The sequence below is a fragment of the Clupea harengus genome, chromosome 18 (genome assembly GCF_900700415.2).
Source record: "Clupea harengus chromosome 18, Ch_v2.0.2, whole genome shotgun sequence".
In the NCBI taxonomy this organism is placed as follows: Eukaryota; Metazoa; Chordata; class Actinopteri; order Clupeiformes; family Clupeidae; genus Clupea; species Clupea harengus.
In genome coordinates this window covers 861,814-886,561 of record NC_045169.1, presented here as the reverse complement: position 1 = coordinate 886,561, position 24,748 = coordinate 861,814, and the positions used below count along the sequence as shown (strand labels likewise).

Genomic DNA, 24,748 nt, shown 5'->3' with positions numbered 1-24,748 from the left:
TTTCCCCCCCCCCCCCCCCCCCGATTCCCAAATTGCACTTTTCAAAAAGAAAAAAAAACCTACACGAGATTCCATCTGACCTCAAACAACGAACAAAAAGGATACCTCAAACCACTAGTTCCCACCAGTGCGCCGCATGGTAACTGGCCACAGCCAACAGGCCAGGTAATCATGTAAACATAATGTGAGGATGTGGACAAGACATGACCTATAGTGGCTTAGATACTGAGAGTTTAAATAGTCCGTTTCACTGATGCTGCACACATACATTTGTTCAGACTAATTCATTCAACAGCGGTGTCAAACAACCATAACGGCAACCTCAACATCTTGCTAATCATCTGTCCATCCCCCTAAGAGCATCATGAGAATTACTGTAGGGCACAGGAGCCACTTGGCAGGAAGTCCTGGACGTAAATGGCCACTGCCTTGGTAAGGTATGTCATGGTGCCAAAGCATCCACTAGGGGCGCTGTCATACAGGAGCCTGCAGATGCCTGTGGATTGGTCTCTCTCCAGCATACTCTCCTCAGCACCCAGGTCCTTCTGTAGAGCCAAAAAAAATGTCAGTCAAAAAAATATTCCTAATCTTGAGAAATGTTAGTTGATGAAGAAATATTTGAGTCCACACACACACCTGATCTTTATAGAACATGTCGTTAGCAATGTGAACTATTTTCTCCACGTGGATGATGCTGCCGATGCTATCAATGTCCACATCTGCGAGCATGGTGAGCACCAGAATCCCCTCCACCAGCAGCTGCCGATATTCAGGCATGGGTACCCGGTTCAACACCGTCTCCACGTGCACTGCAAACTTGATCTCCCCCGGGGTCATCTTAGGACATGGAGGAGGAGGAGGAGGAGGAGGATGATGGAAGACATGCAGGCAATGAGACAAGGATACTTGAGACAAGATTTACAACCGTGCAACAGGGAACATGGTGTGTATTGTAAAGCCATGTATTGGGGCGTTGTGTTGTGTTGTATTTGATGGTGTACCTCTCTTGTGGTTGATGATGGAAGCACAAAGCCCTCGATGGAGAGCCCATGGCACTGAGGACGAAGCAAAGAGAGTGATCACCATTGATTCATGTTCAAGGTTCATGTCCTATCACTGGTGCTCTCTTCGAAGGAGCATTATGCCATCTTACTCACCTTCTGAAGGATCCTCCAGACCTTCTTGTAGAAGCCCACAGGGACTCTGTTGAGTGCTCCATCCAGCCTCCTCCTGCGCAGCCACTGGCCCTGACGACTGTCCTTTACTGACGGGACTATTGCGGCCCCATCAAATGACTCAATGGATGGAAACCGGCCCCTCTGCAAAACAAGTAGTGCATAAAGAAAGTCAAGATAAAAAGGTGATCTGTTTCCAGTAACATGCATGTCTATGCAACTAAACTCCAGTGCTGTGGGAAGTGGCATTAATGGGTTTCTAGAGGTTCCTCTTACCCCGACACCTAGGTGCTCAACGTCCACAGTGTGAGTATGTTGGTTCTGTGAGTGAGAGAGACAAAGGGAGAAAGAAAATGGAAATATGATCAGGTTTTATTTCAGAAAATATCCTATATTTAAAAGGGAACGCCAGTGATTTTCTGAACAAATCATTTGAAATTACACTCTAAATCACCCCCTTGTGTCCAGTCAGCACCAGTGATTTATGACCCTGGCAGATTTACGACCCTTATAGACTCAGCATGCTTTTGCCAATTGTGCGCCTTCAGTGATGAGAAATGGGTTTGCTCCCTGGGTGCAATTAGGATCCATCATCATAACTGCCATCATCATTTAACCCCCCTGTGCTGCATTAAAGGCCTGGAGAATTAGCACTAGCATAGCTACACGGGTCCAGCCAGGTAAGACTGGCCTTGATCAGACCCAAGAGTCACCTTTCTCTGGTCCCACCATGAAAAACTGTGTTCCTCCAACTACAAGAGAAATAAAATCATACTTATTTCTTTCTGTAACATTTGAAATATTATTCAATGTCTTCTTCTGCCCGATGACCATATTTGTTTTCCAACATAGGGAAGTTGATCTCATCATATGGAGGAAGGTTCCGTACCATTTTGATGTCACTTTTGAGTTTGCTGATGCCCGCCCTCTCACTCTTGGTTGCTCCCACATTGCCAACTTCCTGGATTGAAATGGCAGGACTGACACCTGTGTCTACAGAGCGAACTGAAAAATCAAAAGAACAAAAATGACCACACACACACACACACACACACGAGCAAAATAAATGATTTACTTTACAATATCCTGACAATGAGAACATAAATGATTTTGCTCCCATACCACAAAAGCTTCATCATGAAAGTGAAAAAATGATTAGAGTCCTGCTGCATGTACACACACACATAAATCACACTCACCACTTTTCACACTACTATATGTGCACACACACATAAATCACACTCACCACTCTTGTACACACACACATAAATCACACTCACCACTCTTCACACTACTGCATGTACACACACACACACACACATCACACTCACCACTCTTGTACACACACACATAAATCACACTCACCACTCTGACCACTACTGCATGTACACACACACACACACACATCACACACACCACTCTTCACACTACTGCATGTACACACACACACACACACACACACACATCACACTCACCACTCTTGTACACACACACACACATCACACTCACCACTCTTCTGCACGCCGAACTCTTTCCCACTCAGAATGTGATGAAGCAGGTTCTTCAGTTCAGAGGGACTCAGACTCATCAGACTGTCAGTGGCCTCCTCACCTAAGGAACACACACACACACACACACACACACACACACACACACACACACACACACACACACACACACACACACACACACACAGAGGATCCCATTCTACACATGTACTGACACACAAGTGTATTCAACTCCTCAGGTGTCGGAGGATTCTGCTTCCTTCATCAACTACATGAAGCCAGGGGTGGGGGGGTACCAGAGCAGTTGAGGGACTGGGCCAGCTCAGTGGCCATGACCTGGATGATGAGACCGATACGGAGACGGAACATTTCACTGAAGAGGCCGGGCTGGGTTCGGATGGTCATGGCCAGGTACACCATGATTTCCTGTGTTAGAAGCACACAGACACACAGAGATGCTGATCATGTGTTGATACGTTGTCACTTAGTCACTAGCTCGGACCCATAATCAGGGCTGGGGAAGAAACTAGTTACATGTATCAGAGTAACGTAATTATATTACAAAATAAATATTATTGAAATTCTTTACAGTTACTGATAAAGAAATATGTAATGAATTGACATTTGTTAATCAAAATGTTGGTGATTCGAAGGGGTTACATCCAAATATATTATTTATTTGATGTAAAAAGCTTTAAAAGATTATATGTAGAATATAACTTGGATTCTGTTTCCATCCTTTCATTGGCAGTATGCACTCGAATTTTGAGCATTGTTTTGACTTGGTTCTCTAGTTTGAATTTGCACCGCCTCTCGTCCGCCAATCAAAAAGTCATTGAAAGTAATCAAATGAAATAGGTTGCATTACTTTGATTAAGTAATTCAAATAGTTAAATTACGTATTACATTATAAACAGGGTAACTAGTAACCTGTAACCTATCACATTTCTAAATGAATCTTCCCAACCCTTCCCATAAGAACATGATCTTCACCTGAGTGAGAATGGCAATGGTGATATTGTTCTCACTGGCCTGATCAATCAGCTTGACCAGCTCGTCTGGAGGCATGGGCCTGCGGAGATGCAGAGGATACAGCCTCGTTTGCACCTTGATATCTACACGTAGATGTTCCTTATGTATGACTTATCAATTGATCTGTTCTGCATGTTAATAATATTTACAGCATTTGATATGCCAAGTGGTAGTGAGATGTGTAAGTATGAGCATGTTTCTGATGAATGATGGCACTCCTCTCTTATAAATCAAGGAATACAAAAGGCCTTAGAGCAAATTGGTGTTACTTTTTGGTTTGGCTCAAGTTGGCATACATTAAAATGGGATATCATTTGAACTATTTTAACAACAAAATGACCAATACAATACATTCCAAATAGCATATTTAGCCTATTGTCTACCCACTCCAATTTTGTTAAAACTTGTATATGTTATTGTGAAGTCTGAGTGAGGTGAAAATGTCTGCTAAAAGGTATTTGTTGTGGAAGATGGGACGCTTGTGGATGCTCTGGGACGCGGTGGACTCACGCAGAGATGGTCTTCTCCCTGGGCTCCGGGGGTAAGCCCACAGTCAGGTGTTTCTGATGCGATAGCAGATCAGAACAGGCCTGTCCATGGATAGCAAACAAAAAAGAAAGTCTTTCATCTCCTGTGAGTTTCATAAATTAGACATGAAATTGTATGGTAGCAAACATTCATACTGTTCATTTATAACTATGAATAAAGCCAGTCTGCTTCTAACCCAGTCAAGCTCTTCCACTTTCTTCCGGAGCATTCCAGATATCATTCGGATGAGGCCCCACTGACGCAGGGCACCGGCCTGCTCATAAAGCTCCACGAGCAGCTGCCGCACCGTCGTTCCTCTCCCACGCAGCTGCGTGTCCCACTCGATCCCTCTGGAGGCAGTGGACAGTGGCGTGAGCAGGGACAGACACATAAGCCATAGAATACATTTGTGTGAGTGGAAGGCATTTTGAGAGCGACACCAAGAGGTGATACTGACTTGTCTTTAAAGAGAATATGCAAAATGTCTGCCTGGTCTTGTAGGTTGTGGGTTTCTGGGAGGAGCCGGGCCAGAGCATCATAGTCAATGCCACCGCTGGCGTCTCTGGGAAGGTTACACTCTGAGGTCACTAGGAACTCTGGGCCCTGAAGATAGGAACAGAATAAAGGTCACAAGAGCAAGGCATATATATTATCAATATGAATATATTATCATCAATGCATATCAACACAGACCTGACTCGTCAGAGAAGTAGCATTTCTAAGGTGCAGGGCAGGCTGAGGGGAGTGGAACAGCTTAGTGGGCAGGTACATCTGAACATCTGGAGTAAGAGGAAAATACACATTTTAGAAGTTACATTTCTATTTTTAAAACAATGTGGTAACTGTAACACTACTCAATCAAATCATGTTTACTGAATGTAAAATGGTGGACATCTCAGAAAAAGGATTAAACAAGTAACACAGCTCACTGTGAATCTGGAGATCTCGTGCTTTCCGCATAAGCGACACCATCTCAACTGTCCTAGTAGCAGCTGCTTTGAAACGGCTGAGACCACTCCTGTTCGCGCTCATTATGAGTCCTTGTCGGGGAACTGAAGTAGCCAAGAGCTGGTCTAGATACTGAGCCAGGTCATCGGTCTCTGAGCAAGAGACATCAAGAGAGAGAGAGAGAGAGAGAGAGAGAGAAAGGGAGAGAGAGAGGGAGAGAGAGAGAAAGAGAGAGAGAGGGAGAGAGAGAGAGAGAGAAAGAGAGAAAGGGAGGGAGAGAGAGAGAGAGAGAGAGAAAGGGAGAGAGAGAGAAAGGGAGAGAGAGAGAGAGAGAGAGAGAAAGAGAGAGAGAGCGATAAAGGGAGAGAGAGAGAGAGAGAGAGAGAGAGAGAGAAAGGGAGAGAGAGAGAGAGAAAGGGAGAGAGAGAGAGAGAGAGAGAGAAAGGGAGAGAGAGAGAGAGAGAGAAAGGGAGAGAGAGAGAGAGAGGGAGAGAGAGAGAGAGAGAGAGAGAGAGAGAAAGGGAGAGAGAGAGAGAGAGAGAGAGAAAGGGAGAGAGAGAGAGAGAAGAGAGAGAGAGAGAGAAAGGAGAGAGAGAGAGAGAGAGAGAAAGGGAGAGAGAGAGAGAGAGAGAAAGGGAGAGAGAGAGAGAGAGAGAGAAAGGGAGAGAGAGAGAGAGAGAGAGAGAAAGGGAGAGAGAGAGAGAGAGAGAGAAAGGGAGAGAGAGAGAGAGAAAGGGAGGGAGAGAGAGAGAGAGAGAGAAAGGGAGGGAGGTAAAACCAAGAAGTCTTTCAATATAACGGTGAAGACGTTCTTTTCATTTTTGGAAGAATGGAATACTCCATGTTTATTCTTCTAAAACGGAACCCCCAAGGCAGGCGGCCCGTGCATTAAAGCAGAAGAAGCGATGCTTAAAGCGTTCACAAAAGTGCACAAATACACACATGGATTCAAACTGCATGTGTCTATTACATCTAATGATTGATTACTTGCCTGTCTTGCTGCACATTGCATAGACAAACTGACAAAGTAAGCTGTACAAACAGTGGCCCTCACCGGCCAAATTTCAAATGACATGAAACGCTTGTTATTGGTATGAAGCACTTTAATGGATGTTCATGGAGTGTAAACCATTTCTGTTACTGGTCAACTGACATTTTGTCCTAGGTTTTGAATCAGTGTGCATCCTTGAGCGTTCATGTAAAGATGATTGACCTCAAGTCTGACAAATGACAGTTTTTGATCACCATCACCACATTCTGTGGGTCCCTGTAAGCACTTCAGTTATAAACTCGGTTATTCCATGCGGAGAGAGATTACAACAATATACGCCAGATTTCGACAGTGTCTGCTTCCAGAAAACGTTAAAGTGGTACCAGAGCCATCAATGGCTAACAGGGAGCCTTCAGGAGCTAATCGATTGCTGATCGTGTCTGATCTTTAGAAGCACCAGAGGACAAGTGGGTAAGTACAAAGATCACGACAGGGCTGCAGTTCATTTAAAAATGCTAGGCCATGTCAGAATATATCATTTGGTATGTTTCCAAGAGACAGCGGTAGTCAGTCATGTTTTTGTTTGTGTACGTTAGCAAATTGTTTGTTTTGTGTGTCTGTTAGTGTGCTAGCTAACATTATTTGTCAGCTGTGATTGCTGATGTTATCTTGCTAGCTGTGATTGATATTCCGTCATTCCATCCCCAACGCTATTTTGTTGTGCCTGTTGTCATATGTTATGTGGTGCCTAATTGGCTTTTCGCATGTATGGTGCCGGGAGTGAGCACCCATGGGACCAGATGTCTACCGTCAATTTGGATGCTAACTGGCTTAAGCTAACCCTCCAAATCATGACCCCCTGGATTCAACAGCACTTTCAGGGGCTCTGTGATGTGTCAGTCAGTATTTAATGTCGTAGATGTAGAGATGGAGGACTTTTAGCTACCATTCAAAGCTCGTCTCTGTTACTTATTGTTATTTTGGCCTCTCCCTGTGCTTTAGTTTTTGTTTATGTTTTTTATTGAATAACTTCAATTGGTAAGAAATGTGATTATTATGAGTAAATTCAAACAGGGACATAAATTAACACATTTGGCCTAGGTGAAAACGTCAGTATTTTCTACAGCCATTTGACAATTATCAATAGAATTAGGATAGCTCATGTGAAGCTTGAATACCTGAATATGTGATACTGTGAATCTGTTAACAGTAAGTCTTTTAAGTCTCATGTTAACAGTTAGTCTCATAATTTTGAAGTCTCAATTTATCAATTTATTTCCCCCTAAATTCAGCAGAAATCACAGTGTAACATCTTGTTTTTTTTATCCGGGAGAGCATGTCCCCAGACACCCGACCTCCCGGGTTCACAATGTTATGCTTCATACACTGTTTTAACCACCAGCTGCCACTGCGGTACACACATGCTTTTCACAGACTAATGTATGTGCCATGCACTTTGCCCCTACATTAGGGCTGAACGATTAATTGCATTTGCGATTTAAATCGTGATATGATAGAACGCGATTTTCTAACCGCTACGTTCACGATTAAAAACGTGATCTAAAAAAAATATATATCATTTTGCACACAGTGTTTAAAAAGTGCATGCCTTGTGTTTATTCTTAGAATGACTTTGTTTAAATTACTTAAATGCACAGTGGCAAAGCCACCGATTTGTTGTTCTTGATTCTGTAATGAGCAGTTAAATACAAATGTAAATTGTGGGAAATAATATTTTTACACTAAATGTATCTAATATTGTGTTGGTCATATTGAAATCATTCATTACGATTTGTTGGGAAAAAAATTAGGATAAAATAAAAAAAATAAAAAAAATCGCATATTAAATCGCAATCGCAATATTGGGGGGGAAAAAACCGCAATTAGATTATTTCCCCAAATTGTTCAGCCCTACCTTACATACACACTAAAACTATAAAAGCAACAAGCTCTGTTCAGTATGTCTTTTGATTCTTTCAATCTATTTTGCCACAATCCCATTCACTTTGCCAAAATGCTGTCCAAGAGGATAATATGCAATGAAGTGGGACAATACCACACAAAAGATGCAGTCAGGCTGTTCCATAGCAGCCCCAATGATGGTAGGGGTAATCAGTACTTGATGATTACAAGGGTCAGGGATAAGAGAAGATCAGTGATTAACTTAGCATATAAGATGAGAGTTAGCCAGTGCGGTGGGAGTTTCTTTTGAAGTCACATTAATCATTAGAAGTTAAAGTGACACTTCAAAGTTCTGTAACAGAGTTCTGTACAGCGCAGATAATTGTGGAATGGCATGACACTGTCTAACTAATTCTAATAACCTGTTACCTGAAGACTGAAGTCAGTAGCACCAGCTTTTTTTGTTGTTGTTGGTTTATTTCAAACAAACAGTGCCTTAATGGGCCTTTACCAGAGGCTGATGCTACTGCCTGACCAAATGAATGGTGACCCCACCCTTACCATCATCAAAGTCGAAATCATGCACAGGCTCGTCAAAGCAGCTACTGTCATCCTCCTCATCCTCCTCTTCATCCCAGGACATGCCGCCGCCCTGCGTCTTACCACTGTCCATGAAGCTCAAATGGGCAAAACAGGAAGTGGTCATGAACTCTGACAACTTCCCCGTCTGTACTCTAGCAGTGGGAGGAGTGTGGAGGGACATGGGTGAGATAAGTGTGCCATCTTTACGACAGAAATGTCCAAAAACACAGAGAGAAACACACTGATCCTCACCTCGCTCCCCCATAATACCCATCCTGAAGTTTCTTAAGTGTTGCAAGGACAGCTGGATCTAGCTCCGTGCGGTCTTCAGCTAAATATGCGAGAGCAAGATAAAATATGACTCTCATAACAGCATCAGGGGAAGACAACCATATTTATGGGTCAAACTGACATTTAATTGATAGATTATATCAATTATATGTAATGAAAAAATTCAAGTAAGGAGCAAACCTATATGAACTCACTGAGCATAGTCTGAGAGATAGGGAGAGTGACTGTGGGTCGACCAGTCATCCTCCAGCGTGATGACAAGTAGGATAGGTCAGTACGGAGCATATCCACATTCATCCTGTTGTCCAAGGCAAGGTAGAACTGCTGGTGGTCAATAAACTGCAAGGAGAGAGGGAGTTGTAAGAATGGTGAGATATATATATTTGTAAAGGGTAGCCAGATTCATGTCATTGGCTACAAGAAAGGCTAACACCTGGCCCATAGAAAGTTGTTGTAGATAGCTAATGTCAGCTGTTCCTTAATATCTCTGCTAACTAGTTAACGAGTGGTTTGTTATCGTAGCTTACCTTGTCACTTTGCATTTACACAAGCAAAACTAGCTGGACAGTAGGCTGTAATTAATCCACAGTGTTAGTGGTTTCTTCATTTATTTACTAAATACAGCTGAGTAAACATTAACGTTGCCCCTAACTGTCCTATGTTGCTAATGGCTTAGTTATGCTACCCCGTTAGCTGAAGCTAGTTGAGTGGCTAATGCTACTTATCGTTTACTTTGAATTAACACGAGCAAAACAGTGGTAACTTAAATAATTTATTTGAAAAATATTGCAAATGAGCAGAGATATGTTTGGATGGCTCCTTTTCCTGCTCACCCCAGAATAGCAATTACCATCACTATCTACCTACTGTAGCCTACAGCTGGCAGAGCGAGAAACACAATAGGCTGAAGGAGTTGCAAATCAAGATTAAAGATTGTAGAATTAATAATGAGTCTTCACCTAAAAACTCTCCACCTATCTGTGGTATTAGAAACAAGTACCAACAAGGCGAATGTTCCACCGTTCATTTGGTGAGGGATGAAAAACAACAATAACAAAAGAACAACAGGGGGCATTGTACTCATTTTACAAGAGCACTACATGGGATCAGTATGTACTCATTTTACAAGAGCACTACATGGGATCAGTATGTACTCATTTTACAAGAGCACTACATGGGATCAGTATGTACTCATTTTACAAGAGCACTAAAGGAGATCAGTATGTACTCATTTTACAAGAGCACTACATGGGATCAGTATGTACTCATTTTACAAGAGCACTAAAGGAGATCAGTATGTACTCATTTTACAAGAGCACTACATGGGATCAGTATGTACTCATTTTACAAGAGCACTACATGCGATCAGTATGTACTCATTTTACAAGAGCACTACATGCGATCAGTATGGACGTGCCAGAGTTGGAAGTGCTAGGAGCAGAGGCGGTGCCAAAAAGAAGAGCAATTACGCAATCACACTAAAAGTGTTCCAGTCCTCCTTTGTGACAGTCCATTGTAATTCATAAATTCTAGTCTATTTACTTTAAGTTTGACAAAATGTCAAAAATGTACAACTCCAGAACAAGCCTATAAAGTGAATATTATGCATTCTTTCTACCGAACCCTTCAGAAAGGGCTTCAAAGTTTCCAGTTTACGTTGCCATATTCAAACAGAAATGATGGACAAATTACTGGAATGGGACTATTCAAGGCAGTGCAGTTTTGGGGCCTTTTTCACAACATCAACTATTCATCTTTAAAGTGGACTTAAGGTATTCCATTATATGTAAAACTGAAATATTGGTCACCAAGACAAAGCTTGTAAATGTTCTGCGTGAGTATCATGGTGTAGCATGAAGTTCAGTTTCCACTCTTCCTGTTTTCATGCTATTGTGTACCTGAGGAGTGAAGGTAAAGATGGTGTTTCGGACGATGTACAGTTTGGAGGTTCCCAGCACCCCAATCCTGCGATACGGTCTTCCCGTCAGGCCCAGACGGTGGTTTCGCCCTACAGAGGAAGCAACACGGAGCACTGACAAGAGCAGTCTGATACCAGTAGTATATTCAGAGAATGAACGAGAATATTCAGAAGAAAATATAATCACATTATGCATGCCGCCTTTTTCACCGAGAGCCTCCCTGTTGACAATCTCTGAATTTCCTAAATTGAGACATTTCTAAAAATTTGCCGTCAATTGTGAATGCTGTTAGGCAGTGATCTCACAGTAAATAATGAAGTGGTATTGCATAATGTAAAGGGCAGTGTGATTATCAATGGCCTTATTGGCATTTCAGACATCCTGCTATATTTAATTGATAAGCTTTGACTGGTCAGAATGCTGGAAAGTATTCTACTCAAATAGCATTGATTAGCATTGCGTTTCTGCCAAAGGTTGAATCAAAAGTAACTCTGACTAGTGGCAAAAGGGCAGAGCTGTTGCCCTAAAGTCTTCCAGAAATGGTCCTCATGGATTCTCCAGTGTGTTCCTATCTAGTCTTGAAGGAATGCATAGTCTTCATGCCTTCCCAATGCTTTGGGGGGAAGCAACCTTACCCAGCCTGGCATAAATGTGACTGAGCACTCGGGATGGCTGCACCCGGATGGGGTGGATGTCTGCCACCGTCTCCACCTCAATCCCATTCTTCATCAGCAGCTGCTTGATCTCCTCCGTCTCGGCCAAAATGGAGACTAGAAGCACAGAAAATATAAAGGATCCAATCTTTAAGCAGAGCCAACATCAATTCAATTTAATTTGCGATTTGTATGGCACCATTACAATGGGACTTATCACGGGTTCCACAGACTTCTTCACACTAATTACTTTTTAGAAGTCCTCACAAAGAACTATTTGGTCTTTAATAAAGTTATTTGTGGCCTTTTGCATTGTTTTACCATAATTCTGGTCAGTCATCCATTTATTGTCATACATGGCCTCTTACCTTTACCGGTATGTTTTCCACACATTAAACCTATTCCATACTCCAGGCCCACAAATACCTCTGGGCTGCAAAACGTTTGTATATTCACAACAAAATTGAAAGGCCTCTTATTCATAACCACTTCAATGAAATTGAAGAATTGTGCTATGTAGGCTTGTACATTATGTCCAGGTCATTTTAAGAATTCTAAATATCACCAGGATTAATCCAAGTTTTAGGAAAAAGTCCAACAGATGGCCAAACCTTGCACAACTACATCAGGCTTTGGGATGGTGGAAAAGCGCCGGTTTAATGGGTCAATCTCTCCGGGAGCCAAAAAACCCTACGGAAAATCAAAAGGCTGGTTTAGCACTCACACTAACAGATTAAGAATATTACATGCTCATTTTCACAGAACAAATGAAGGCAAAACTGTTTATATTCCAACCAAAGAGAACTTTAAAATACTACAACAACAACAAATAAATAAAACACACCAAACTGTAATCTCTCACCTCAGACAGGAGGTTCCCCAGTATGTACAGTGACTGGCCCCACTTCAGGGGACATTTCCCCATGGGGACCCTCTCCACAGAGTGGGGGTTTAAATACTCCTCATCCACCTGGCCAAATACACGTTTACATCAACTCAGAAATGTGTTCAACCAGGTACGGAACAGCCACTTAAAGACCAGAACACACTCTTACTTTATCTGCCGGGACGCTGTAGAGTTCCGGTAACAGCCGCATCCCGTCCTTCTGCTTAATAAGAATGCCCTCAAGAGCCTCCCTGTACTCCTGCACCTGATAAGACCAGTGGCCAGAGAGTAGCGTTAGCACATACACACTTATTCATGCTAATCATGGGGATAGTCACCCTTGACATGTTTTCTTTAGTGATATGATTATGGTTAACGTTGATATCAAATGCTGAGATGAATCTAAATGTTAAGATGGCGTGACACACAGCAGCCACTGCAAAGCGCAGCGGTAATACATTAGGGTGAGACCATTTTAAAAGGAAAACTTTTAAAATAGTCTGTGATATTTTGCACTAAACTTAACTTTGAGAGCATTTCAGTGAAACATTCAGATTTCTGAAAGAGACTGGCACATCTCAAAATGTGTTCCAACCCTTTAAAATCTTTCACCGTCTAAATGTCTGTTTGACCATTCCGTCTGGCCTCCAATAGCACAGAGCTACTGTATGTCCAAGGTGATTCTCTCAGGCACCTTGATTGCCCTTTCATAGTGCAATGGCATATGATATATGACCCACGTCAAATGTTGTCTCTTCATGTGAAGGTTAAAGGTACAACAGGCAGCACTGCCTTTAGGAAAATGTCATTCAATGGGACTGAATGAGGGACAGTGAAAATGAATGACACACACACACCACACACACACACACACACACACACACACACACACACACAGGAACACACACACACGAGTTGACAAAGAATGACTCTGCGAAACCAACCTGTTCTGGGCTGTTAATGAAAATGCCATCCAGGATAAGGTAAGTCCAGAACAGAGGCCACTCACACTCAATATTCTCAAACAACTTAAGCTCAGCAGACTCATAATATAGTCGGTTTGGATCCTGCAGAGTTGGGGAGATGAAGTGAGAAGCGTGTGAGATTGCAAATGGAAAAGAACTTCAGTTCACACTTCACAAGAGAACTTTACAAACCTCCCAACCTCACACCCCTCACCTCTTTGGGGGTTTTGTGGCCATCTCTGAGGAATCTGCAACAACCATAGCGTCCCTGTGGAGAGAGAGAGAGAGAGAGAGAGAGAGAGAGAGAGAGAGAAGAGAATTAGACATGGGGTTCTGTCCAAAAGGCTGTTTACTTAAATCTAGGTCAGGGGTTTTCAACCGGGGGTCCGTGGCCCCCTGATGGTCCGCGACGGCATTGCAGGGGGTCCGCGACATGTTGATCAGTTCACAATTGAATTTTTAAATTTTTATAAATTCGCTTTGATATATCAACACATTTCCAGATTACGCGGAATATGTGCGCGGGGGGAGGGGGCGTGGTGACGGCGGTTAGTGATCTACCCTTATAACTGCACATATTTAAGTGTTATAGGCAGAATATCTGTGCAGGGGGAGGGGGCGTGGCGGCGGCGGTTACAAACATGCACATCAGTGGGCCGCAAATTACTTTCTGGTCAGAATCTGGGACAAAACCAGTTGAAAACCCGTGATCTAGGTGGTTTACAGACCACAGACCTGCAGCTTGGATATGATCTCCTCTTTGGTGAGATTGACTATGTTCATGTCTTCCACTGCAAAAGCAGGATACGAGATGATGGACAGAACACCTGCATCCACCTCTTTTGATGTTGAGGCCCGGGGCAGCATGGAGTTAAGGATGGACTGGGAAGAACAGAAAATATGATTTAGCTTCCAAACGGCCCATTAATCTTCATACGCACCCTCTGGCTGTGCGGTGCTGTGCTAGGTCACATGAGAAGATCAAAGACTGGTTTGGGATCATGGGAAGGTATACATATACATACATATATATAAAACACAGGGACATTTTTAAGGTTAGGGTTGAGGTTAGAATATGAATAGAATAGAATATGCTATCTTACCTGGCAATGCTGAATGTCATCTGATAATGCGTGGACAACAGACCCTGGGCCTCCTTTGGCTCCAAACAGGTTCAGCTCATCCAGTGCCTCCAGTGCAGCCTGTCACCAAAAAGGATCCATTCAGGGCTTCATGTTTCATTTCCCTACCTTACAACTCAAACCCACAACAAATACTATATGCACTGTAGGGGTTCTCACCTACACATATATAACATGCTGCATATAGGAAATTGTATTTGAGGTATTTGTCCATAAAAGTACAAACAGACACTTTTTCCATGCTGGTTGAGCAACGTCAAAGGACCATTACTCTCATTGGCTCAGGCCTACGCAAGGCCCTGATCAGACCAGACTGAATTTATAGCGTTTGGCTGCTGCTCACACATGCCTGACAGCAGCCAGGTTGAGAACTGTACACCAGTGCAATCATCCTGAGGTTAAATAAGGCCAGTCAGCCCAAAGGGTGTTCCACAAGAGCATGGAGTGACATTCCCAGCTGCTCAGTGGAAGGGCACGGACCAGGGACAGGGTGATCAGGACTATCCAAATGTCATTCACTCTATGCTAGCTCGCTAGCTCACTTGGCTAGCTCTCACACAGTTACGCTGTGTACTACAATGTTGATGTAATTGGTCAGTCATCATATGAAAAGTATATGTTAAAGCTCATAGCTTATTGGTTATTAATAAAGTCTTACTTATTGGGCATAAAATGAACCCTTGTTTTGTGCAGAAGATACCAAATAGATTCATCCTAGCTGTGTGAGAGCCATAGTCATGAAGCACAGAACAGAGGGATGTTGCTTGTGTCCATTCTATAGTTTTATATAGTTTCTATTCCTACAATGATCATTAGAACATAATGGCAAAATAATACATAAATAGGGTCAACTTTCGGTTTAAAAAACTAACTACAAAATACAGTGTAAATCTTCACATAAGCACACCACTGAGCTACGTGACATACACTACTTAAATAGGAAGACTTATGGTTATGATACCATATTTGCATTGCTGCCATTATAAAGACTACTGAACAGATGTATTTTATAGGGATCTTATAGACTGTGGAAGCCTGGACCCAAAGCAGACACTGAAAGTCTGTGGGGACAGTAAAGATGATAGGCTGGTGTACTTCTGCAGTGTATTTTTAATCACTTTGGTTTAGTATTAGCCAACCTAGATTCAATCATGGTCATGTAAAACTAAATGTGGATAATATCTGTGTACTAAGTACAAAATGTGTTGTTTAATGGCCTTTGGTCAGCCCAAACCAGAGGCTAGATTATGCATGGTCTTCAGCTTATCTTTTTAGATACATTTATTAATACAGCATGTTCAGTGTATTCACTGAGCCACTGTTTTACCAGTAAAGTTAGTCGTCTCTACTGAGCTGTGCTGAAGTCAGTTTCCTATAACCATGCCTTTGAAGTAAGTACTGAGAAGTCAGTGGGTCTTACTTTGGCCATGCCAATGGAGCTAGCATTGAGCTCAGGGATGCCCTGGTTGGTCTTGTCGCCTCTTTCCCACATTCCAAAATCCTGTTAGGAGATAAAACATTTTTACATTAATCCCAACATACTATTTTTAACCTTCATTGCAGACAGAGTTACTAAACACATAGCTCGAAGAAGAATAAGATACATAACTATTTATCCGTCATTAACAAATCTGGTTGGAAATGTATTTGTATTGTATCCAGATGGCACAGGGCACTGTATGGCTCTGTGTTGGCAGCAGTAGTAAGGCAGTCACAGCCCAAACACTCTGATGGAAGTGTTACTGAGTATGCTGGAGCTCCTTAGTTGGGTATTTGATTTAAATATGTTCAAACAATTCACAATGGATTGGTGCCCACAACAGCCATGGTGTGGATTTACCTCGAGTTCCCAGCTGATTACCTTAAAATGTCCTGAATAGCAAATACCTGATGGTAAGGCAGATATCTTCAGATAAACATTCCTAATACGACAAAAATTGTTTTCTATGACATGCCACTAAAAGGGTCACCACATGTAGCGTTTGCATGTAAGATGACTTAACATCAACATGTAATTCACCATAACATGAAGATATACAAAGTCAATATACATCAGATAAGCTCTATAAAATAAGATACATATCACATATGATCAGTCTGAAAATCAATCCGAGTCAAGTTTATTTCATCCATTAAAATGGAAACTACAAACAATGCTTCCTCTCCCTTTATTGCATGCAACAATGAAACGTTTGAATCATGACTATAAAAGAAAGAGGAAGGTAAATATAGCTCCAGGCCGAGATGAGGGGGGTGAGCGAACAGTCCAGCAGGGCATAGTTAAAGCCATCATGTCAAGGGCATGGTTGGAAGGTTTATCGCAATTTACCAAAGATGGCAACATTTCCTGTTTGGTGGCTTTGCCGTCAAAAACGATTTCAGAACAGGAAATGTCAACATGGTGTCAGGCATAGACATATATACATGTATATATACATGTATATATGTCTATGGTGTCAGGACCACAAAAGGACTGACTTGAAATAACATTCATGGTTTAAGACCAAAGACATGAAGAGTAATGACTAATTACTTTTATTATAGCGCCCCAAGTGGTCAATTTGAGTAATTGCTGATGGCCTTCCTCAGGGCAGGGTCTTGAGAGATTTCACCAAGTTTGGTGGAGATACAGTACATAAAAGCCTTACTGAGAAATAGCCTAGCTTCCTGTTTTGCGACTTCGCCGTTGAATATTATCACAGAATAGGAAATGGCAACATGTCCAGACCTCAAGATCAAAAAGGCATGACTTCACATAACAATCATGATTTTAGACCAAAGATATGAAAAGTAATTTCTTATTATAGCACCCCGAGTGGTCAAATGGGGCAATTATTTCATGAATCCCTTTGGGTAGGGTCTTAAGTCAGCCCACCAAGTTTAGTGTATACATCTCAAAACAACTCCAAAATGGCAGAAAATCCAATATGGTGGAAATTGACATCATTGAGTGCAACATAGATTAGTAGTTGTTGCTGTCTTATTGCTTGGGTATAAAGGAGAGTGCATATCGCTTAGTGCTAGCAACAGGTAGCCCCTGTCTACCGCTACGCTCATTGACCTTTCCCATAAGGCGAGGAGAGGATGGCCTGGACCCTTGAGATGAGCCTATATTTGTGATGATCCTAACACTTGACACTACTTTCAACTGGACTCCCACCCGCTCTCTGTAACATGGGAGACTGAAACCCATGAGGCTAGTCATTAGCCCCATCAGTCACGAGTACATCTGTTATGGTATTGAGTTTTATTCACTGTCTCTCCACCAGCTGGCTACCATTACATGGAGACTGTAGGCAGGGCCTATAAGGACTGGAGTGGCAATAGTTGGAACACATCCCTATACAGGGTCACTACCCCTATAAAAACACATGGCCTAATCCTGTTTTAAATTACAGCTCATAGGCTTGTTGTGTTGATAACAAATCAGTCATCAGTTTTCAAGAACAGGAACGAAAGGATCATATGTAATATCTCCCTAAATCAATAACCTCTACCTTGAGTAGATGTTTAAAAGGTTTCCAGAATTAGGTTACAGGACAAAGAAATGTCCCTGATTGTGTGTGTGAAATGAACTCGTGTTTCTACTCACTGCCACTTTGTATGCGGATTCAATGTAGAACATTAGATTCTGGACTACATCCACCTCATCTTGCGTGTAAACAATATGGAGTCCTGTGAAACACAGTAGAAAGGAAAAATAAACTGACAAATGTATTATCTAGACGTGTTTGTGTTTAAGCACTGACGTTTTGTATCGTTGAATCTTCAAAGTAGTATGACAAACGGTAAATTCACATTTCTAGAGGAAGAAAAACAACATATACTACAAATATAAGTAACATTAGCATTAGCTACCCATGATATCCAACATACCTGCGGCAGTCATCTGGGCCAGATAGAGCAGGAAGAGGGAGGTGGCGTCCACCTGGAGGTGACCCCACTCATTATCCCCCACCACCGTGGCACACGTCTGGGTGTTGTACTTGGCATGCAGGCAGTCCTTTGTGCTCTTGCTGTATTTGAACTTCTCCACTTTATCCAGCTAAGATGACAAAGATGCAAAATGGCAGCTAAAAAAGGTAGCATACAAAAACAATGGTCTGATCTCCACACGGGTGATGACACAGAAAGGCACAGAGAGAGAGAGGAAGACGAAGAGTCAATGGTCTGATCTCCACACGAGTAATGACACAGAAAGGCACAGAGAGAGAGAGGAAGACGAAGAGTCAATGGTCTGATCTCCACACGGGTGATGACACAGAAACGCACACAGAGAGAGGAAGACGAAGAGTCAATGGTCTGATCTCCACACGGGTATCGACACAGAAAGGCCCACAGAGAGAGGAAGACGAAGATGAAGAGTCACCTCACCTGCCTCATGATACACTGCAGTACCCCCCTCATGAGCTTCACCACACTCTAGAAAGAGAAGAAGATTATTGATGAAAAATAAAACACACACATTGTTTCAGTTGTCAAAGAAGAGAGTATCCTAAATGATATAAGGCATCACTGCCCTTTTGACTTGCTTTTAATATAAGGTCACGGGCACAGAGAGAGACCTTTACCAGACACTGAAGGAAACCAAACACAGCCAGCTCAACTTTGCCCTTTCCCTGTACTCTTCACCCTCATTAGGATGAGTAACCAGACTCCTGAGGCCCACACAACCCAGCCCAACCAGAGCTAAAACACTTACACACACCTATACAAAAGCCTTACAATACAGCCATACAAAACACTTACAATACTGCCATACAAAACACTTACAATACTGCCATACAAAACACCTTCATACATACCATGCATTGCCAACCCTCCCATTCTGAATATATGATTTGGGCTCTAATTATTCAATGCGTATTGAGCTAATGTCTTCGAGTCTCTACATATTAGGCCATGTTTCATAAAACAATACATGTGGTCAGCACCTAAAGACTGAAAAAAAGAGCTTTAGAGCTGTGCAGGGCAAATCATTCACAGATAGCCTCATGTTCAGTCAAAATGCTAGTCTTGAACCAGTGCAAAAACAACAGACAACAGTTTCTAAGGAGAGATGTATCTCACTGAGAAAATGTGAAGTGTGATTGTTCAGCAGTAGTCACTTACAGTCACTCTGAACTGAGAGGATCGTGAAGTGCATGCAATAATGCAATGTAAATAACTCATCATTTCACTGACCGAACATCGCTTTTTTTTATCTGATTTTACCTTGTCTGAGCGGTTTAGGTTTGGGAAAAGCATAATACAATATTTTGACATTCCTAAAACATTTGCTCTGTAGTTTTAGAAGGAGAGCTGGCAGCTGTTGAGTTGTCTGCCCCCACACTGTGTACTCACCTGTTCCAGCTCATAGGCCTTGGCTTTGTCCTCATCGCGGTCAGCATTCTTGCGGTAGGCCAGGCTGAGACCCCACACAGACACGATGCTATAGACATTATCCCGTACCCAGGAGTCTGGCTGGTCTCCACTGGCTGGCAGTAGCCCGGTCACTGGGTCCTGATCACAACAGAAAACACACCAATGGAATCAGGCTGAGATAACGGGTACACAGGCATTAATGGAAACCTATATGTGACAAATAAGACACACTTTGTGTTCTTAAAAGGTAATTGCCATGAAGGCAAACTACATTATAGTCCAAAAATCTCTGGTGACTGTTTCTCTCAAATACATTTGTATTGTCTGCAAAGAACACGCTTGGCAAAGCTCATGAGTAAGCTTCAAGAGGAGGGGAGCTAAACAGCACACAACAGAGCAGCCGTTCAAGTTGGCACATGATTGCTAGGAACCTGGTTCTGCTCTTCCAACATTCTCCACTTTCACTGTGGTCCATAACTGTCCCATAGCATTCCAATCTGACTAGCATTGATAATCCACATTGACCAGAATGTTCTTGAAAGAGATCATATCCGCTAATAGTTCGTATTACAAAAAAACATGAGAGCAGGACAATACTTTCTCAACCCAGTAGTTTAGGGAGATAAGGCAGTCCTAAAGACCTCTGCAAATTCTTACTTGGTTTTTCACAACTTTCCCATTAAATTCCGACAAAATACATCCACTTGCAGCATCTTTTCTAACCTTGTTCGACAGCAGCCATGTTAACTTTGTTGTAGTTCAAGTGAAGGCATGTCCTCTTTGTAAACACTTAAAACAATCCCTGCAGATGACTGATTTCTAGGAACATAAATCTGTCCAAGCCCTGCATTTCCAAATAATATTCCCTGAGCTAAACAGAAATCGCCCTGGCTTTAGCCAGCCAAGGTCCCTTATGACGTACAGAAACCAGACCCACGAAATAGTTCCTAAACAAAGCGTGCTACTTCCCAGAGAGTCATCACAATGAATGCCAGCCCCCTCCTGAGCTCAACATTTTGGTGTTAAACTAAGTTCTTTTGAAAGAGGAAAAAATGCATTTACATTACATTTACATTTAGTCATTTAGCAGACGCTTTTGTCCAAAGCAACGTACAAGGGAATGCAATCACACATCATTTCATTAGATGTCAGTTTCTTCAGAATTGAACTATGCAAATGCATTAGTCACTCTGCAATGAAATGAAATAATCAGTTAAGATGCTGCATTATTATTATTTAACTGTAATATCACATGTTTCATGACACAGTCCTCATAACCATTCATCTCTTTTACAGATGATTAAATGTTGTCAAATTATATCGCTATATCTTACTTATCTTCAAAAGTTAGGTTAGCTATTCAATGGGAGCATTTTTTTTTTTTATCCATTCTTTTGTGTTTCAGTGATTAAATCGTATTTTTGAAAACATTTCAGTGCTTTATGCACACTATTGTCTAAATGTAAAACATTAAACTAACCCCTATTTCGATCATCACAAATTCGTTGTCATGAACTAAACTACTGCAGGTCACATTGAAATCTAGGCTAAAACATGCAATGCTTTATGTAACAGGTGTAACTATGGCACACTTATCGAAGCCAAAACTTAACCATGTGCACCAAAGGGGCTGGACATCATCCCTATCCCATTACAGATAACATCCTATGCCAGCAGTATGAGCAAGGGGGCATCCTCTTGCATTTTGGTTTCCCTGTAACTACAATTGAATGGCAAAAAACAGCTGGCAGTGTGTGAGTACTGCAAAAGCACTAGGGCTATAGAACTACTTACTTTTGTAATAATGCTTCAGAAATAAATGAACCATTTAGGCTCATTTCAACCTTTGTTCAAAATATTATCAACCAGTATGGTAAATGGCGTAGAGTGGAGGTAATTAGGCTACACCCCAACAATTCATTACCAACTCAACTGTCTCATCAATTTGTTAATTCCCATCCCATTCGTCATTGTGCCGTATGTACTTGTGTGGCATTCACTACGCCTTCTAAAACTGGAAAAAATGCTAATTCGACTCAACACACATGAGTTTGTCAACAACCACTTTACAAACATGCATGTTTGCCTATTTTATACTTTAAAGAACACGTTCAAGTTCAAGAGTTCAAGGCATTGTATTAACGGCAAAATCTGAGATCTACAAATTCCTTACCTGGAGACAGAGGATGGTTTGCTGAACCATTCGGGCATAGTTGTCAAGTTTCACTCCGGAGTTACTGCGACTTCTCATTGTGTCCGTGTGTCAGACCTCTATGATTACCGCAAGTTTTCCAGTTCCACCAATGCTTCAAATAGTTAGGAGTGCCATGTTAGCGAAGCTAATTCAGCTTTTAATAACCAATTTCGGCAACAGAAGAGTTTAGTTTAGTTTAACAAATCTTAAATTACGCTGCTAACAGCTTAATAGCGCTCAATGCCCAAACAATAAATCAATCTAATCCAAAAGCCATTGCGCGTAAATTCTTTCAAAACTTTTAAACTGAAAGCGTCACATTAGCTGTAACCTAGTAGGATAGGCTACTAGGAAGCAAAACAAACAAGCACAAAAAAGCACAGTCAACTGAAATTAATAAAGTCAGTCCAATTTCGTCTTATCTGCCAACCTGTAGCTTCAAAGTTGCTGAAACTGAAAATAAGCAGCACATCCGATGATCTATAGAGTTAAATGTAAACAAGACACGGTCAACTATTTTTTAATCTTGACGTTGTTGTATGTGCCTGCAAGGACGACAGACGTCCCGCTCTCCTTTAAGGTCATAGGCACACGTGTTCTTGGATCGTTTGACATCTCCAGTGACATTAACTCGGGAGGCCAAAACTCCTGTTCGCTTGGTTATAAACTACAAGGAAAGGATTGCGTCTTAAAATGTAAACGTTCGCCGTTTGTGGGGTTCGAAGGGAACTGGGCGACCTCACAGACTAGCTTATAAGGAACCGTTGATAAATTAGATAAAACAACTAAAAGGAAAAAAAAAACAGTGCCCACCTGGAAATAGGTTCTAGCCACTGACAATAATGCAAAAGAGCTTTTTGGGAGTTTGCGTGTTCCTCGCTGCACAACAATTATCACAAAGTGCAATGTTGTTTTGTAACTTCAAGTGTTCCCCGCAAGAGGGCGTAGCAACAACATAGGCCACAGGTAATGTGTAAAACCAAGAGGAAGGCCTACTGTGTATCCGAGTCAGACATTTAAGAACAGTAGATCAATGCAAATGGTAAAAAAACACATCAATATCAAGGAGTACATTCCACACTCTCCTAGAGCTTTTCTCACGGCGCATAGACTTATCTTCAAGTTCCATTACTGGGGATAAAGGATATCTATTTATGTCAAAGCCTTCACTAGGTTAAATAGTATGGCCATAGAACAAAGATAGAGTGAGAGGACTTCAGGATGACACACCTGTAGAGCTATACATTGGGTACATTCTACACACAATGGGCAGAATATTTTAGTGTGCTCCTTTTAAAATTCCGTAGTACATACATCTCATGTAAAGTAATATTTATTGTTACACCATGCTTTTTATTGCTCTTAGCTTGACTGTTCTCTCCCTTGTACGTCACTTTGGACAAAAGCGTCTGCTAAATGACTAAATGTAAATGAAATATAATGCAATAACCTGTGCAGTCACATGTGAAGTTCATGTCACAAGACTAACGGAAGTCATAATGTAAGTAGCCAATACAAAATAGTATCAGTCAATCGCCAATATGGATATACCAATTTTTCCAGTCATGAAGCATTTCTGGTTTAATACGAATTTTGGCAGCAAAACAAGATTTACTTAGTTATTTTGATAAGAGCACAAAGATTAGTTGTAAAGCCTAATGCAATACTTCTTACTCCTTTAAACTTATCAAACTACATTTATTGTCATAAACCTTGGACATTTTGATGCCAAGTTTGCCAGTTTGCTTTTGAGCTGGTCAATGATCCAGTTACTGTGTGGTCAGGATGATGGCAGCTGGGAATTATACGTAGATGAAGGGTAAGAATAATGTTTTTGAATCCATTGTTCCTCTGCACGCTCATACCCGTCCGTGTCCAGAAAACTGAGATGAGACCGCATGCTCAAAGCTGTATCAAAACTGCAAATGCAAAGTCGTTCCCTCTGATGATCAGAAACAGATTGCAGTTTCTTTCCTCTGACAGAAAGTACCAATAATGAACGCTAGACTCCTCTCTACGTTCTATTTGTCCATCTACCCTTTTCAATTGTGCCTATTTGCATCTTTACTGCCTCTTTAAGCTTGTGTTTGTATTTATATGTCAATGTGCATGCATACATTGGAACATCTGTTCTGGTAGGATCACCCAAAAGGAATGATCATGCACCGATGCACACCCTAATGAAATGAAATTGTATATGATGTCCAGTATTTCACCAAATGCTCAGAATAACTGATATCAGCATTGCTTTGTGCATGAATGCCTTTACAGGAAGAATCTATTAGCTTTGCCACTGTCGATGTCCAGGGAACTGGGGCAAACTAACCAGTTTAGAACGAGCCGTTTAAATACACAAGATAAACAGTTGAGCTGCCCCACCATTCCAGAACTATGAGAATGTCTCAAGTCTGTCAGGATTTCCAATTCATCCAGTATCTTCGAACAGCTTGCAAAAGTTTGTAGGAGTTTGGAAAATGTCTTGTGGGAGTTTGCTGCAGTTCCCAAAGGGACGGTCAATCTGTTTATTTCATGCCGTAGGACCTTGAGGAAACAACAACATTCCGTCTTCTCAGTTAGCATTTCTGCTATTCAGTCCCATGCCAGGGTGGCTGATAGATTAGTCTCAGAAGATGGCTTTCCAGTTAGTCAAGTACATGCTTGGCTGCCC

General features: G+C 41.8%; 1 protein-coding gene across 3 annotated transcripts; it reads right to left on the bottom strand.

Moving 5' to 3' along the window:
• Positions 1-22,940, bottom strand: phka1a (phosphorylase kinase, alpha 1a (muscle)). 3 transcript variants are annotated; one of them, XM_031584774.2, is made up of 34 exons: positions 22,511-22,940; positions 22,060-22,192; positions 19,866-20,024; positions 18,897-18,944; positions 18,399-18,567; positions 18,115-18,197; positions 15,943-16,023; positions 14,484-14,582; positions 14,116-14,262; positions 13,595-13,648; positions 13,360-13,482; positions 12,585-12,680; positions 12,392-12,499; positions 12,141-12,219; positions 11,512-11,646; positions 10,856-10,965; positions 9,152-9,296; positions 8,919-8,997; positions 8,646-8,818; positions 5,173-5,343; positions 4,937-5,022; positions 4,701-4,846; positions 4,440-4,593; positions 4,226-4,305; positions 3,677-3,755; positions 2,980-3,109; positions 2,685-2,786; positions 2,065-2,180; positions 1,889-1,927; positions 1,452-1,496; positions 1,158-1,319; positions 1,002-1,055; positions 637-837; positions 1-545 (listed from the first exon to the last, which is right to left on the bottom strand). In XM_031584774.2, the coding sequence occupies exons 2-34, from the start codon at positions 22,135-22,137 to the stop codon at positions 372-374; spliced, it is 3,705 nt and encodes a 1,234-aa protein (XP_031440634.1). In that variant the 5' UTR covers positions 22,138-22,192; positions 22,511-22,940; the 3' UTR covers positions 1-371. The 3 variants fall into 3 exon arrangements, with proteins under 3 accessions (XP_031440634.1, XP_031440636.1, XP_031440635.1); XM_031584776.1 differs by having other exon boundaries at positions 8,748-8,818; positions 22,060-22,940; XM_031584775.1 differs by lacking the exon at positions 1,889-1,927 and having other exon boundaries at positions 22,060-22,939.
• Positions 22,941-24,748: the final 1,808 nt, after the last annotated feature.